At 46.4% G+C, this 17,056-nt stretch overlaps 1 protein-coding gene across 1 annotated transcript; it reads right to left on the bottom strand.

Annotated features, from left to right (window-relative positions):
* Positions 1–592: 592 nt before the first annotated feature.
* On the bottom strand, positions 593–16,384 carry LOC129714443 (shiftless antiviral inhibitor of ribosomal frameshifting protein homolog). The gene is made up of 8 exons (XM_055664034.1): positions 16,249–16,384; positions 12,781–12,925; positions 9,451–9,479; positions 7,241–7,267; positions 6,507–6,662; positions 5,806–5,909; positions 2,917–3,074; positions 593–987 (listed from the first exon to the last, which is right to left on the bottom strand). The coding sequence occupies exons 1-8, from the start codon at positions 16,357–16,359 to the stop codon at positions 773–775; spliced, it is 945 nt and encodes a 314-aa protein (XP_055520009.1). The 5' UTR covers positions 16,360–16,384; the 3' UTR covers positions 593–772.
* Between the last annotated feature and the right edge of the window lie 672 nt (positions 16,385–17,056).

The following is a 17,056-nucleotide window of genomic DNA, read 5'->3' as shown; positions in this document are numbered from 1 at the left end:
CTCGAGAGTGCCACACTGTGGCCAGCGCTGGTACTGAGCACCAGGCAGACACAAAATGCTGGAGTAACTCAGTGGGACAGGCAGCATCTCTGGAGAGAAGGAATGGGTGATGTTTCAGTCTGAAGAAGGGCCTCACCCTTTCCTTCTATCCAGAGATGCTGCCTGTCCTGCCCGCTGAGTTACTCCAGCATTTTGTGCCTCCCTTCAGTGTAAACCAGCATCTGCAGTTCCTTCCTACACATTTTGTGATACCCAGAGGGAGATGGATTAGGGTTGGAAAGGACAGCAGGGGGAAGAGGGGGCGATGGAAGGGGAGGGGAGAGGTGGCAGAGAGAGTGAGGAGGTTGGGGATAGGGTGGAGGAAGTCATCGGAGAGGGAGGGGAAGGGGAGAGAGAGGCAGCCATGGTAAAGAGAGGGGAGGGAGAGAAGAGGTAAGGGGAATAAGGAGGAAGTCTGAGGAAGGAGGGAGAGGGAGAAAGAAGAAATGAAAGTGTGGAGGGTAGGGTAGGCAGCTTGGCTGTGCGCCTATCTAAAAAACTACTACTGCCCTATCGGCAAGTGAAATGATTTCAGTAAATGCACAGAGTTAGAAGAGTGGTTTTAATGAAGGAAAATATGGAGCATCCTTGGGTTTTAAGGAACAGCTTTAAACACTGTGTGGTTATCACTCTGTTTGAACCTTGCTGCGGGATGGAGCAGACATCTGGTCCGTGTCAATATTTACTCTGGGCCACAAGCTGACGAGGTGGGAAAGTGCAGGACTGGAGCAATTCATTCGTCCTCATCATCGCTGCCCTCGGGGATCTGCCTGAGATCCTCCCAAATGATGTCTTCAACTCTGCACTCCATCAGGGAGCCCTGGCTGATGCAACTGGCCACGGTGGAGCCACTGGACTCGTGCGGGTCGCAGGCGACCAGGACCGTGGGTAGACCACGCATTCTCCGGGTGCTGGGGTGCACGCAGTAAGTACCAATGACATAGGGCTCTGCAACACATAGGGAAATACAGGTGAATACCAGCAGTGGATGTAGAGATGGTGAATGTATAGACAGTGAATGTATAGATGGTGGATGTATACGGTGAATGTATAGATGGTGAATGTATAGACAGTGAATGTATAGATGGTGGATGTATACGGTGAATGTATAGATGGTGAATGTATAGACAGTGTGAATGTATAGATGGTGGTGAATGTATAGATCGTGGATGTATACGGTGAATGTATAGATGGTGAATGTATAGACAGTGAATGTTTAGACAATTAATGTATAGGTGATGAGCATATAGACAATGTAGAAATGGTGAATGTATATATGGTGAATGGATAAATTGTGACCACGTATGTGGTGAGTGTATAGACAGTGAATGTATATATGATGAATGTATAGACTGAATGTATAAATTGTGTATGTGTATACAGTGAATGTATAGGCAGTGAATTTATAGATGGTGAGTGTAGATGGTGAATGTATATATGGTGAATGTATAGACTGAATGTATAGATTGTGAATGTACAAATGATGAATGCATAAATGGTGAATGGATACGGTGAATGTACATGCAGTGGATGTATAGATGGCGAATGTATACAATGTACAGGCAGTGGATGTATACAATGTATAGGCCGTGAATTTATACAGTGTATAGCTGGTGAAAGTATACAATGTATAGGCCGTGAATGTATACAGTGGATGTATGGATGGTGAATGTATAAATGGTGAATGTATAGACAGTGGATGTATAGATGGTGAATGTGTGGACTGTGAATGTATACAATGTATAGGCAGTGAATGTATACAGTGAATGTATAGATGGTGAATGTATAGACTGTGAATGTATACAGTGAATGTACAGGCAGTGGATGTATAGATGGTGAATGTGGGGACTGTGAGTGTATACAATGTATAGGCAGTGAATGTATACAGTGAATGTATAGATGGTGAATGTATAGACAGTGGATGTATAGATGGTGAATGTTTGGGCGGTTGGTATAAACTTCACCATGCCCATCCAAATATCTCATCATATCAGTCTCCCGACTATTGGTTATATCTGTCTCTGTCTCCCCCTGAGAGTTCGTTCCAGTCCCTTACCACCCTGTGGTATAAAAAACACATGCCCCGCCCATCTACTTTAACATTTGCCCCTCTCACCTTAAAGACAACCATTTATCACCCATCCCCTATGGTCCTTGAACTGAAATACTTCCCAGGCCACTTCAGAGCGAAATACCGACTGTAACAATAGGATTATTATGTATCGTCCAGATAGAGACAGAACATAATGAAACACCGACAGCAAATGGATTTTTTACAAATAATCGATGCCTTCGATACATTTTATATCGAAGTTTATCGATATTTTATATCGATAGTTTAGTTTAGTTTAGAGATACAGCATGGAAACAGGCCCTTCGGCCCATCGAGTCTGCGCCGACCCATGATCACCCGTATACTAGTTCTATCTACAAACTTACAGAATCCAATTAACCTACAAACCTGTACGTCTTTGGAAGGTGGGAGGAAACTGGAGCACTCGGAGAAAACCCACATGGTCACGTGGAGAACGTACAAACTCCACACAGACAGCACCCGTAGTCAGGATCAGACGGGGTCTTCAGCAACTCTACTACTGCTTCACCATGCAGGCCCCTCACAATTCACAGTTTAATTTCTGGAGCTACCAAGGGGAGCTTGCAACATATTTCCAGACCCCCATTCAATCAACATGTTACTGGAGGCCCCCTAGAGGTTTGGGTCAGCTTGGGTCTGTAGAAGTGCGTGGATAGAACTAGTGTGCGGGCACAGACTCGAACCGAAACGTCACCCATCCCTTCCCTCCAAAGATGCTGCCTGTCCCGCTGAGTTACTCCAGCATTTTGTGTCTATGGTGTAAACCATATCGGGTCAGTTACCTTGCCTGTTGCAACAATCTTCAGCATAGCAGTAGTGTGCAGCCCGCCTGTTGTGCCCAGGTGGTCTCTGGTGTCGCCGGCGTGGGAGGATGCGGAGGGGCAGAATGATGCAGCGGCATCTATGGCAGGCAGTAGGGACACCCATCTGGCCAAAGGCCCTGGAAGTGGGAAGCAGATACTGAGTCAACAACTCCGGTCGATGGTCAACAATCTCCTGGCCTCAATGATGCCCACGGTGTGGGGCGGCCGCTGACATCAAAGAGGGACCCAGTGTTGGGGGGCAGTCAAGAACAAATTCACAATGAGAACGTACAAACTCCAAACAGACCCGTAGCTAGGATCAAACCCTGGCCTCTCGTTCTGTGAGGCAGCAACTCTAACACTGCACCACCATGCATCCTTCACAAACCTATATCCCCTGGTCCTCGATTCCCCTACTCTGGGCAAAAGACTGTGTGTGATTATCCCGATCTATTCCTCTCATTATTTTGTACACCGATATGTTTCCTGCGCTCTATGAGGCTGTGGGCCGAGGAGCTTTATTCTACAGTTTCGTGACCCTAGTCACCAAACTACATGAAATTATCACATATTGTGTAGAAACATTATATAAATCACCCCTGAAACTCGTCATGAACAAGACTTGCACATTTTAATTAAATTAGAGAAAAACCGGGAAAATTTCGGGTAATTTTTAGTCCAATCAAAGCACGTTTAACATTGGGTTGTCTGCTCAATCACCTCAAGAGGCAGTTCCTGATGGTGAAGCAGATGAGCCGGCCCCAAAGAGACTGCTTCGATCCATGACAAGTCATAGTCAACAAACAGCAACTGTCAAGCACACTGACCATAGGCATGTCCTACCAGCGCATTGCATCATTTGTAAATGTTCAAAGTACACAAAAGAAAGAAATAGTGGAAAAAATTATTATATAAAGTTTTATTTTAATGTGGATCGTTTCACTGTGTATTTGGTCAAATTATTTAAACAATGAGTGAATTACTTATGATAACGGCTTGCCGGTTAATGACTGCGACAATCCACCCACCAATCCACACACACATACATACATACACACATCCACACACACACATCCATCCATACGCACACTTCCATGCATGTAAACACACACATACATGCACACATAAATCTGCACACACACACACACACACATCCATTCACACGCAGACATACATGTACACATCCAAACATACATGCACACATACATCCATCCACATGTACATACACACTTACATCCACAGATACACGTTTCAAAGGCACACACACAAACTAGAGATAAACAATGCAACACTTTTAGGGTTCTTTTAGGTCAAAGGTAATAGCCCTCATTTGCAAAGGCACCATCGGGGGAGGGGGGGTGGGCTATAACATAAATATAAGCTCATTGTAGCTTAAAATGAATATTCATCAAGTAAACATCAGAGCATTCGATTCTTGGCCAGGGTGTGACATTTACATCAGAAATAAGACAGGTCTCTCACAGGTCTAACACTGCCCCAGTCCACTATGGCCGTCACCCCCACTCTCCCCACTTTGGCAGTCAGCGGGGTTCAGTAAATGGGGAAACCTAGAGGATCTGTCCTGACCCTTTATTTAGGCAAGTTCATGAGCCCTTAAAACCTGGGACATCTGCTGCAGTCTCATTTAATTTCCTATTAAAGTGACTGGAACATGCCTGCCTGGCACTGCCCCAGTCCCACTATGGCCGTCACCCCCACTCTGTACACTGGCAGTCAGTGGGGTTCAGTAAAGGGAGGAACCCACAAGAACTGCCCTAATCCATTAATTAGGCTGGTTCAGGAGCAGGACCTCTGCGACAGTGTCATTACAAAAAACACACAATTATATCATCGTATTATTTTTATATAATATAATTATACTTAATTATATATAACATTCATATTAACAGGTTTGGTATATATATATATATATATATATATATATATATATATATATTGGTATAATAATATATAGTTTAAATAGACTGCAACACGGAAGTAGGCTGCTCATGGTGTAATACGGGCATTGGCCACTAGATTTTCCCGATCTCATTTTCTAATTAGTTTAATTAATTAATGTGCAACTTTTGGCAATGACGAGTTATGACTTCCTTCTCAATTATATTTCATCTAAATCTGTGGAAGATTTCATGTAGTTTGGTGACTTGGGTCACGAAAACCTATTTCTAGACACATTTTTGATGCTCGGCAGAGTCCGAGCTTGCTCAACTTCTCCCTATAGCTCAGAGCCTCGGGTCCCGGCAACATCCTCATAAATCTCCTCTGTACCCTGCCCAGCTTGACGACATCCTTCGGTAAACATAGCGACGAAAACAGAACGCAATACTCTAACAGTTTAGTTGAGTATAGGTTACAGACAAAGAGTCCACGCCGACCAGCGATCCCTGCACACGAATACTATCCTACACACACTGGGGACAATTTACCATTTTTTTACCTCCCAACTTCTATATTCTATATCCTTCATTCATACATTCATTCATTCATTCATTCATTCAATCATTCATTCATTCAATCATTCATACCTTCGTTCATTCATTCATTAATTAATTCATTCATTCATCATTCATTCATTCATACATACATTCATTCATCATACATTCATACCTTCATTCATCATTCATTCATTCCATTCAATCCTTCATTCATTCATTCCATTCAATCATTAATTCATTCCATTCATTCATTCATCATTCATTCATTCATCATTCATTCATTCATTCATTCATTCATTCATTCATTCATCATTCATTCATTCAATCATTCATTCAATCATTCATGCATGCATTCATTCATTCATCCATTCATTCATTCATTCTACTTCTCTGCTCAATACTTTGGCCTTACCTGAAAGAATGGTGGCAGTGGTCACAACAATACTCAGCAATCCCCCATTCCCGATCCTTCGGCACAGGTTTGTATTTTTGTTTACAATCACGGCATCTTGATACCTGTGGAGACAGACCGTGCGATATCGCGGCCAAACCTGGTCCTCAATCAGACCCATTAAACAATAAACCCGAACGTCAAGCTGGAAAGGGTACCGGGAAGATTTACGAGGATGTTGCAAGGACCCGAGGGTCTGAGCTACAGGGAGAGGTTGAGTAGGCTGGGACTCTATTGCTTGGAGCGCAGGAGGATGAGGGGTGATCTTATAGTGTATAAAATAATGAGAGGAATAGATCGGGTAGATGCACAGAGTCTCTTGCCCAGAGTTGGGGAATCGAGGACCAGAGGACATAGGTTTAAGGTGAAGGGGAAAAGGTCTAACAGAAATCTGAGCGATAGCATTTTCACACAAATGGTGGTGGGTGTCTGGAACAAGCTGCCAGAGGTGGTAGTTGAGGCTGGAACTATCCCAATGTTTAAGAAACAGTTAGACAGGTACATGGATGGGAGAGGTTTCACCAACACAGGTCACAGGGAGAACGTACAGGCAGCACCCGTAGTCAGGATTGAACCCGGGTCTCTGGCGCTGTAAACCAGTATCTCTACCGCTGTGCCACCATGCTGAGTGCCTGAAGGGTATAGTATTGCTGCAGCTTTACCTGTTTTCTCTCAGGCACCTCTCGCCACCAGTCATGATTACAAGTAATGCAAGCAAACTGCCTTTGATCTCGGGGAACCTCGTTTCTTCGTGCTGAGTTAAACATTTGCAAGTTCCTGGCTGTCAGTGGAAGGGCCCTTAGTCGGTCTGCAATGTGCTGGTTGATAACAGAAAGCAAATACAATCACACTTCAAAAATACAGGAGGCATTGGGGGAACATTGCAGAGTTTGACCTCCTTATACAATTAACTGCGTACATGGGGACACAATGGTGCATCTGATAGAGCTGCCACCTCACAAGGCCGCACACCAAGGTTATTCAAGCTGGACAGCTGACCGACTTGGGTTGGAAAAAGGGAAGAGGTGGGAAATAGACCAGGGCAGAACTCTGCTCTTAAGTACTATGCACTACTGTTTATTTTTAATATAGAAACATAGAAAATAGGTGTAGGAGGAGGCCATTCTCTGGGCCTCGACCTGGGCACAATAGTAAACCAACCCAGAAAGATAAATTCTTGGGGATATTAAAACTAATTTTTGCTCCTCTTACATGAAACATGTGTCCTGTTGTTTTTGATTCCGCAACCCTGGAGAAATGAGTGTGTGGATTCATCCTGTCTATTGCCCCACATGCCAGCATCTCTACCTGCTACGTCATTGCACTGCCCGATTTTCCTTAGAATCTGCAGGTGACAATAAACTTAATGTGCAGGTTTGCAGGAAACTTGAATTACCTGTATGTCTTCATCCTCTTCATTGTCCTGCGAAGAGAAGAATACATCAGGTTTAAGGCACCAGCAGTGGCAATAGCATCAATATGGTAACTTATCAATGTCATGTCTATCAGGCACGGAAATCTCTATCAAAACATGGGGGGGACGGGGGACACACACTTTCTTGGCGGCCGCCCACACATGCACATGCACAAGCGCACACACACACACACACTCACACACACACACACACTCACACACACACACACACACACACACACACACACACACACACACACACACACTCACACACACACTCACACACTCACACACACACTCAAACACACACACACACACACACACACTCACACTCACACACACACACACACACACACACACACACACACACACACACACACACACACACACACACACACACACACACACACTCACACACTCACACACACACACTCACACACACACACACACACACACACACACACACACACACACACACACACACACACACACACACACACACACACACACACACACACAAACACACACACACACACCCACACTCACACTCACTCACACACACACACACACACTCACACACACACACACACACACACACACACACACACACACACACACACACACACACACACACACACACACACACACACACCGACACACACACACACACACACACCCACACACACACACACACACACACACACACACACACACACACACACACACACACACACACACACACACACACACACACACACACACACACACACACACACACACACACACACACACACACACACACACACACACACACACACACACACACACACACTCACACACACACACACACACACACACACACACACACACACACACACACACACTCACACATACACACGCACGCGAGGCTTCAGCCGTGGGCCATGTGGCCGATAATTACGGGAACCAACCCAGCCCGGAGCCGCAGAGCTAGCGCTGCTTCTCCGCGCTGGCTGTAAACCTGGGCCGTCGTCCTCGTAACTACAGGCACGGCTGTAGGTTAACCTGGCGGGACAGGCAGAGTTGAGCTGGTTTTAGCGCTGCTTCTCTGCGCTGGCTGTGGGCCTGGGGTCACCATTCCCGTCTGACTCCCGACGTATAGTATAAAAGTTTGTTGTACATGCTATCCAAACAGATCAGTTCAAACTCGTACAATAGATGGAGTAAATGGGGAGATAAAGGTGCAGAATATAGTTATCGGCATTCATAATGTCATAAATTCTAGGAGCACAATTAGGCCATTCTGCCCATCAAGTCTACTCTGCTATTTAAGCATGAATGATTTATCTTTCCCTCTCAACCCCATTTTCCTGCCTTCTCCCCATAACCCCTGACACCTGTATTAATCAAGAACCTCCACCTTAAAAATATCCATTGACAGCCTCCACAACAATGAATTCCACAGATTTACCACGCATCGACTAAAGAAATTCCTCCTTATTTTCTTTCTACAGGTACGTCCTTTAATTCTGAGGCTGTGCCCTCTGGTCCTGGACTCTCCCACTAGTGGAAACATCCACTCTATCCAGGTCTTTCACTATTCGGTAGGTTTCAATGGGGTACCCCCCCCCATCCTTCTAAACTCCAGCGAGTACAGGTCCAGTGCCGTCAAAGGCTCATCATATGTTAACCCGATCATTTCTGGAATCATTCTCATAGACCTCCTGTGTACCCTCTCCAACACCAGCACCTCCTCTCTCAGACACTGGGCCCATTGTGATAAACCTTCACTGACTCCAAGATCAAGGTATCCAGGTAAGGAGAGGAGACCAGCATGGAGACCCAATTTGGCAACTTAATGCCCCTGTCCCACTTAGGAAACCTGAACGGAAACCTCTGGAGACTTTGCGCCCAACCCAAGGTTTCCGTGCGGTTCCCGGAGGTTGCAGGTGGTTGCCAGAGGTTGCAGGTAGTGGAAGCAGGTAGGGAGACTGACAAAAACCTCCGTGAACCGCACGGAAACCTTGGGTGGGGCACAGTCTCCAGAGGTTTCCATTCAGGTTTCCTAAGTGGGACAGGGCATAAAATTAGGCAACCAAAAACCTCATTTGTCACCTCTACTTGAAGGTTACTTTGCCTCTTTGACTTGGGATTGTCCAATTCATCGAACAAACTGAGCCAACAACAGAAGATCTGACAATGTTGGTCCTTACCTGAGGTTCAGGGTCATTGTGGTCTGAATCTGTAACCAAAAAATAAGAAAGTTACCAGAATTACGTTTGCCTCAGTTGTTGTGCTCAAGTTAACGAGTAAATATAAAGTCAACTATCCACTCCCCGATCACCTTGACCAGAGTGCATGCTCTTGGTTGTATAGTGATCCTGTCTACTTTGGGGCCAACTGGTTCAGCTCAACTCAAGGAACATTGTTGGGAGGAGATCAAAGTTCTAGTTCATGTTATAGGAGCAGCATCAGGAGCATTTGACCCATCGAGTCTACTCTGCCGTTCAATCACGCCTAATCTATCTCTCCCTCCTAACCCCATTCAATACAATACAATTTATTTGTTGTCATTTGGACCCAGTGGTTCAAACGAAATTTGGTTTCTGCAGTCATACAAACAAGAAGAACCAAGACACAACACAATTTACACAAACATTCATCACAGTGAATCTCCTCCTCACTGTGATGGAAGGCAAAGTCTTATCTCTCCCCTGCACTCATCGTTCTCCTCCCGATGTCAGAGGCAAAGCCCCCGGTGGGCGATGGTAAGTGTCCCGCGGCCATTAAAGCCGCGCCGGGTGATGCAAGGCCGCGCTCCGGGTCTTGGTGTTGGAGCCCCCGGCGGGCGCTAGCAAGTCCCGCGGCCATTTAAAGCCGCGCCGGGCGATGTAAGGCCCCGCTCCAGCTCATCCTCAACCCCGCAACTCGGGCGAGATAAGTCGCCGTTGCGGAAGCCCCGAAAAGCGGTCTCCCAGCAGGGACCCGCGGGCTCCCGGTGTTACCGTCCACCAGACCTGCCTTCTCCCCGTAACCCCTGACACCCTTCTGGATGGGATTCGGACAGCTACATGGGCATGTTGGGCATGCACTGGGATTCAACATCCATGGACCGAAGTGTGGGAGAAGAGAAGAGGCAGCGAGGGCATGAAGAGTTTGGTGTGACCACCCTGTCCATTCATATGGAAGATTATCAATTGGATCTGGTCACTGATACACTTTGGATAACTATTGCTTCACACACACAGAGGATGGAGAATAATTGCAAATGTTAACGTAACCAGGTCAGTAGTTAATGATTATATTTACTCTTCTGCAGAGACCCTTGGGCTGGGAATCACTTTTACAAAATCGGGAATTCGGAGTCCTTTATTAGAACATTCAGAAACACAACACTGGTAGAGTCGCTGTCTCACAGAGCCAGAGACCCGGGTTCAACCTTGGGCTCGGGCATTGTCTATGTGGAGTTTGCATGTTCTTCCTGCGACTGTTCCGCTGTTAATAAAATTACCCCTAGTATGTAGGGAGTGGTGAGAAAGTGGGATAACATGGAGCTAGAGTGAACAAGTCAAGTCAAGTCAAGTCAAGTTTATTTGTCACATACACATACGAGATGTGCAGTGAAATGAAAGTGGCAATGCTCACGGACTTTGTGCAAAAGACAAACAACAAAACAACCAAACAAATTAAAAACACAATCATAACACACATATTCTTTTACATAATAAATAGTGGAAGGAAAAACATTCTGTAGAGTTAGTCCCTGGTGAGATAGGCGTTTACAGTCCGAATTGCCTCTGGGAAGAAACTCCTTCTCAACCTCTCTGTTCTCACCGCATGGCAACGGAGGCGTTTGCCTGACCGTAGCAGCTGGAACAGTCCGTTGCAGGGGTGGAAGGGAGCAGTGATGGTCGGCATGCACTTGGTGGGCCAAATGGCCTGTTTCCAGGCAGTATCTCCAAATTACAATCTAAAACATGTGGCCAGTTGGTCAGTGCTTAAAGAAAGGTCACTTTGTGATTTCTTGTGTGCCCATTCTCTTCCGCCAAACTGGGGTTGGGTTGAGTTTATTTTATTGTCACGTGTACCGAGGTACAGTGAAGGGGGTTTTTGCTGCGTGCTAACCAGTCAGTGGAAGATGACTTGGCAAAGTCAAGAAAAGTCCAATTAAATATAGTCTGGGGGTCTCGCGTGAGGTAGATGGGAGGTCAGGACCACTCTCCAGTTGGTGATACGATGGCTCAGTTGCTTGATAACAGCTGGGAAGAAACTGCCCCTGAAACTGGAGGTGTGTGTGTTGTCACATTTCTGCACCCCTTGCCTGATGGTGGAGGGGAGTAGAAGGGGTGAGACTGGTCCTTGATATTGCTGCTGGCCTTGCCGAGGCAGCGTGAAGTGTAGATGTAGGGGCATTGCCCTATAACTCCAGTCACTGAACAATGTATTTTGGGTTTCATCGCCCAATATCCCACCAAACCTCATTAGAGCTCTCACTCACTCTTGATTTAAAGCTCCCAGGTGCTGACTAGGGGCTGGGCTCAGGGGAAGACCTCCTGTCCTTCTTGGGTAAAGCCAGTCCTGATCCAAGAGGGGGGCGTGCAAGCCATCTCTCTAGACCACAGCACCAGCCGATGAAGAATGGTTGCATTCACGTTCATACGTGATAGGAGCAGAATTAGGCCATTCGGCCCATCAAGTGTTCAATCATGGCTGATCTACCTTCTCCTGCCTGCTCCCCAAAACCTCTGACACCCGTGGAGGGTATTCAATGTTCACTCTAGTACCATGTTATCCCACTTTCCCATCCACTCCCGACACACCAGGGCATAGAAATATAGATACATAGAAAATAGGTGCAGGAGTAGGCCATTCGGCCCTTCGAGCCTGCACCGCCATTCAATATGATCATGGCTGATCATCCAACTCAGTATCCTGCACCTGCCTTCTCTCCATACCCCCGTGATCCCTTTAGCCACAAGGCCCACATCTAACTCCCTCTTAAATATAGCCAATGAACTGGACCTCAACTACCCTCAGCAGAGAGTTTCAGAGATTCACCACTCTCTGTGTGAAAAATGTTTTGCTCATCTCGGTCTTAAAGGATTTCCCCCCTATCCTTAAGCTGTGACCCCTTGTCCTGGACTTCCCCAACATCGGGAACAATCTTCCTGCATCTAGCCTGTCCAACCCCTTAAGAATTTTGTAAGTTTCTATAAGATCCCCCCTCAATCTTCTAAATTCTAGTGAGTACAAGCTGAGTCTATTCTGTCTTTCTTCATATGAAAGTCCTGCCATCCCAGGAATCAGTCTGGTGAACCTTCTCTGCACTCCCTCTATGGCAATAATGTCCTTCCTCAGATTTGGAGACCAAAACTGTACACAATACTCCAGGTGTGGTCTCACCAACAGCAGTAGAACCTCCCTGCTCCCTGCTCCTATACTCAAATCCTTTTGCTATGAAAGCTAATATACCATTCGCTTTCTTCACTGCCTGCTGCACCTGCATGCCTACCTTCAATGAGGGCATGGTGGTCGCAACCTACCTTCACCTTGCTCCTTCAGCCGAATGATCTCTTGAGCCACCGTGTCATAGCCATTGTGGTAGCGTATCATCAGGGTCTCGGCAGTGGCCGCAGGGATCTCCTTGGCGTGAAACAGCTCTCTCAGCCGCCGACTGCCCTTCTCCAACTGTCACCAAGATCAACAAAATTAATGTCCGAGCACAGTGTTAGAGCTGCTGCCTCACCGCTCCACCAGAGACCCCCCTACTACAATCAATCTGAAGAAGGGTCCCGACCCAAAACGTCGCCTGTCCATTCTCTCCGGAGATGCCGCCTGTCCCACTTGGGTGTAATTTGCGTGTCATTTACGGGACATCATTTTCGCGTCACGATGCCCACGCGTTGTAATGCGCGCGTGGCACGTGGTGAGGAGTGGTGGTGTAGGCAGTGATGCACGATCGCGCACGGCGCCCCAGGATTTCGGGATTCACGAAATCTTCGCGCACCACCTATGTGACACGCAAATTACACCCAAGTGGGACAGGCCCTTTACGCAAGATTCTTTTTGGACTCTATGCATTTGAAGTGACGCCAGTGGATCTCAACGTGGAAACAAAAACCTAAAAGGGAAAACGTGCCAGAAATTCTTCTTGGGAGAACGTTGACCTTTTTTTTGGGAGATTAAACAACTTTGAGGGTTGCTGGTCAGCGTGACACTAGCACGCTGAGTTCTGGAAACTTCCAAAGAGCTCCAACTGGACTCAAACACAATGTGACTGCAAGTAGGCCTGGCTAATCGAGTGGGGATAGACACAAAATGCAGGAGTAAATCAGCATGACAAGCAACATCTCTGGAGAGAAGGAATGGGTGACGTTTCGGGTCGAGAGGTGCGTAGGGGTTTGTGTAACATAGTCATAGAAAACAGAAAAATAGGTGCAGGAGTAGGCCATTCAGCCCTTCGAGCCAGCACCGCCATTCAATATGATCATGGCTGATCATCAAAAATCAGTACCCCGTTCCTGCTTTTTCCCCATATCCCTTGATTCCGTTAGCCCTAAGAGCCATATCTAACTCTCTCTTGAAAACATCCAGTGAATTGGCCTCCACTGCCTTTTGCGGCAGAGAATTCCACAGATTCACAACTCTCTGGGTGAAGACATTTTTCCTCATCTCAGTGCTAAATGGCCGACCCCTTATTCTTAAACTGTGACCCCTGGTTCTGGACTGCCCCAACATCGGGACCATTTTTCCTGCATCTAGCCTGTCCAATGCTTTAGGCATGGACCTCCATGGGAAAGGGGTGTTGAAGACCTCTTAATAACAGTATTGTTAGAAGGTTGTGTGGGATGAATAATCCGTGGCACCAAATGAAAACCTGGCTCAAACAAACTGGATAAATTATTGTGTAGCGATAAGGAATTGTGGAGGTTGGATTAAACAAAAGAGGAAAAAGTGCTGGAGTAACACCAGCAGGTCTGGAGGAAATGGAGGTGATGTTTCGGGTTGAAGAAGGGCCTCGACCCTAAACATCACCCATTCCTTCTCTCCACAGATGCTGCCTGTCCCGCTGAGTTACTCCAGCATTTTGTGCTTATCTTCGGTTGAAACTAGCACCTGCAGTTCCTTCCGCCACATGTTCCCCAGGGATGCTGCGTGACCTGCTGCGATTACTCCAGCACTTTGTGTCCTTTTGGCTTAATTATTAATTTAACCGTTATCGATTTCCAATTAAGGTCACAGTCTTAGTTTCCCCTCCCCCACTGCCCCTGTACAGAGTATCGGTTCTGCCCAGAATATACGGGGGGAGCTTTAGACTTTCGGCCTCCCGAGTCCACGCCGACCAGCATTCATCCCGTACACTACCGCTATCCTACACACTAGGAACAATTTACAATTTACAGAAGCCAATTAACCCACAAACCTGCCCGTCGTGTGAGTGTGGGAGGAAACCGGAGCACCCGGAGAAAACCCGCGCGGTCACGGGTAGAACGTACAAACTCCGTACAGACAGCACCCGCGGTCAGGATCGAACCTGGGTCTTTGGTGCTGTAAGGCAGCAACTCTACCGCTGAGCACCAGGATCCCTGCAGTTCAAAATTGGAAGCCTCTTACTTTCAGGGTTCACAGTCCCGTCCACGGCTCGTTGCTTCCCGCCTGCGGCACTTCTTGCAGCCGCAGAGAACACAATGACATTCCTACAAAACACGTTTCCCTTGCGACACAGTGGCACAGGGGCAGAGTTGCTGCCTCACAGCATCCGAGACCCAGGTCCCACCCTGACTACTGTCTATGCTGTCTATGTGGAGTTTTACACTTCACCCTGTGACCGCGTGGATTTCCTCCGGGTGCTCCGACTTCCTCCAACATCAGGCAGACGTGCGGATTTCAAGGTTCATTGACCTCTGTAAATCACACCTTATGGAGCATAGAGAGCGGGTGATAACATTAAAACATAAAACTCGTGTGGATAGTTGATCAATGGTCAGCATGGACTTGCTGGGACTGTTTCCATGTTGCATCTCTAAACTACACACACATTAACTCACACAAGAAAACACGCACATATCGTGGGTTATGGGAAGAAGGCAGGAGAATGGGGTTGAGAGGGAAAGATAGATCGGCCATGATTGAATGGTGTAGACTTGATGGGCCGAATGGCCTAATACTGCCCTTAAAACTTATGAACACACACACACACTCACATACAAGTAGCGATACACACAGACAAGTAGATACACACATGTAGAGACACACACACACACACGTAGACACACACGCACAAATAAATAAAACTACTTCTCCTAATGTCTACTTCCTCCGAAATAGATATGCAAAGAAGAAAATCCGAGCAACAAGGGCAGCTGGGTGACAAAGGTACAAAGTGTTGGACTAACTCAACCGGTTTAAGCAGCATCTCTGGTGAATATAGACAAGATGGCGTTTCAAAGAATGATAACACTGTTAGATAACATAAATCCTGTGCTTGAATCCATATCCCGTTTCATTCCGGCAGAAAAGAAACTCTGGTTTATCTTAGTTAAGTGGTAGACAAAACTCAGCAGGTGCAGCAGCATCTATGGAGCGAAGGAAATTTTGTCTACCTTCGAATTTTCCAGCATCTGCAGTTCCTTCTTAAACAAATATCTTAGTTAAGTCTTTGATTAACTCCACCCAACTCCCTAAATCTCAGATAGACACAAAATGCTGGAGTAAGTCAGTGGGTCGGACAGCAACTGTGGAGAGTAGGAATCGATGACGTTTCGGATTGAGACCCTTCTTCAGCACGAGAGATCGGGGGGTGGGAAACGACTTTTTCAGGGGAAGTTGGGCAGGGGAGAGGCCGGGTGAAAGAAGACGCAATCTTTTTGCTGAGCCTAATGTTTGCTGATATTATTCCCGATGCCAACTAATCTTGGCACAAGCCTTCAGTTAAGTCCAGTTGCGAATCTTTTTTTAACAATGACCGACATCTGCAATGAGTTCACAAAATTATAACGCAAAGAAGTTACCTCAATTTCATCGTCCATTTCCTGATGCATGCTGCCAGGCAGTGAACCTTCAGGTCGCACCAAACTTATCTCTATGGTTTCATTTTCACTTCCTGGTCTGCAGCAGCTCATTTGATTACTGTGCCAGGAAACACGCACATATCGTGGGTTATGGGAAGAAGGCAGATTTGGAGATTTGATGCATAGATTAAAGATGAGGTTAAGCTTGTTTTTGTTGTGTGAATAATATTTGAATCTTTCCGCAGCTGCAGCGAAAGAGTTGTTACTCCTTCGAATCATGTTTTTTTGGGTGCGCGACATGTTAGTTTAGACCAAAGATAGATACAAACAGTTGGAGGAACACTTCTCAGCCCGAAACGTCACCCATTCCTTTTCACTCGAGATGCTGCTTGTCCCGCTGAGTTACTTCAGCATTTTGTGTCTATCTTCGGTTTAAACCAGCAGCTGCAGCTCCTTCCTACACATTCTGGTTTGGACATATGCCAGGGTATTAATGCAATGCGATGGCCTATCTGAATCTGTTAATCCTTTTTGGCTAAATTGGACCAGTCAGGACTTCAAAATGGAGTTAGTGTCAGGGCTTGCTGGGAGATTTGGTCAAATTGGGATTGCTCTCTGCAGAGCTGGGACAAGCTGCGAGAGGTGCCAGAGAGATCGAAACTTAGATACAATTCGTATGCAAAGAATAGGAAGCCTTGCAAGCCTTGTCAATCTGAACTCCGGACTGTCAAAGCTGCCACACCCAGACATAAAAACAGTTTTTATCCACGAGTAGTTGCTCTACTCGACAGCCAAAAATCTGCATCCT

This window comes from Leucoraja erinacea, chromosome 39 (genome assembly GCF_028641065.1).
Source record: "Leucoraja erinacea ecotype New England chromosome 39, Leri_hhj_1, whole genome shotgun sequence".
In the NCBI taxonomy this organism is placed as follows: Eukaryota; Metazoa; Chordata; class Chondrichthyes; order Rajiformes; family Rajidae; genus Leucoraja; species Leucoraja erinaceus.
Note: the sequence above shows the minus strand (reverse complement) of the source record. Positions and strands in the feature narration are given on the sequence as shown.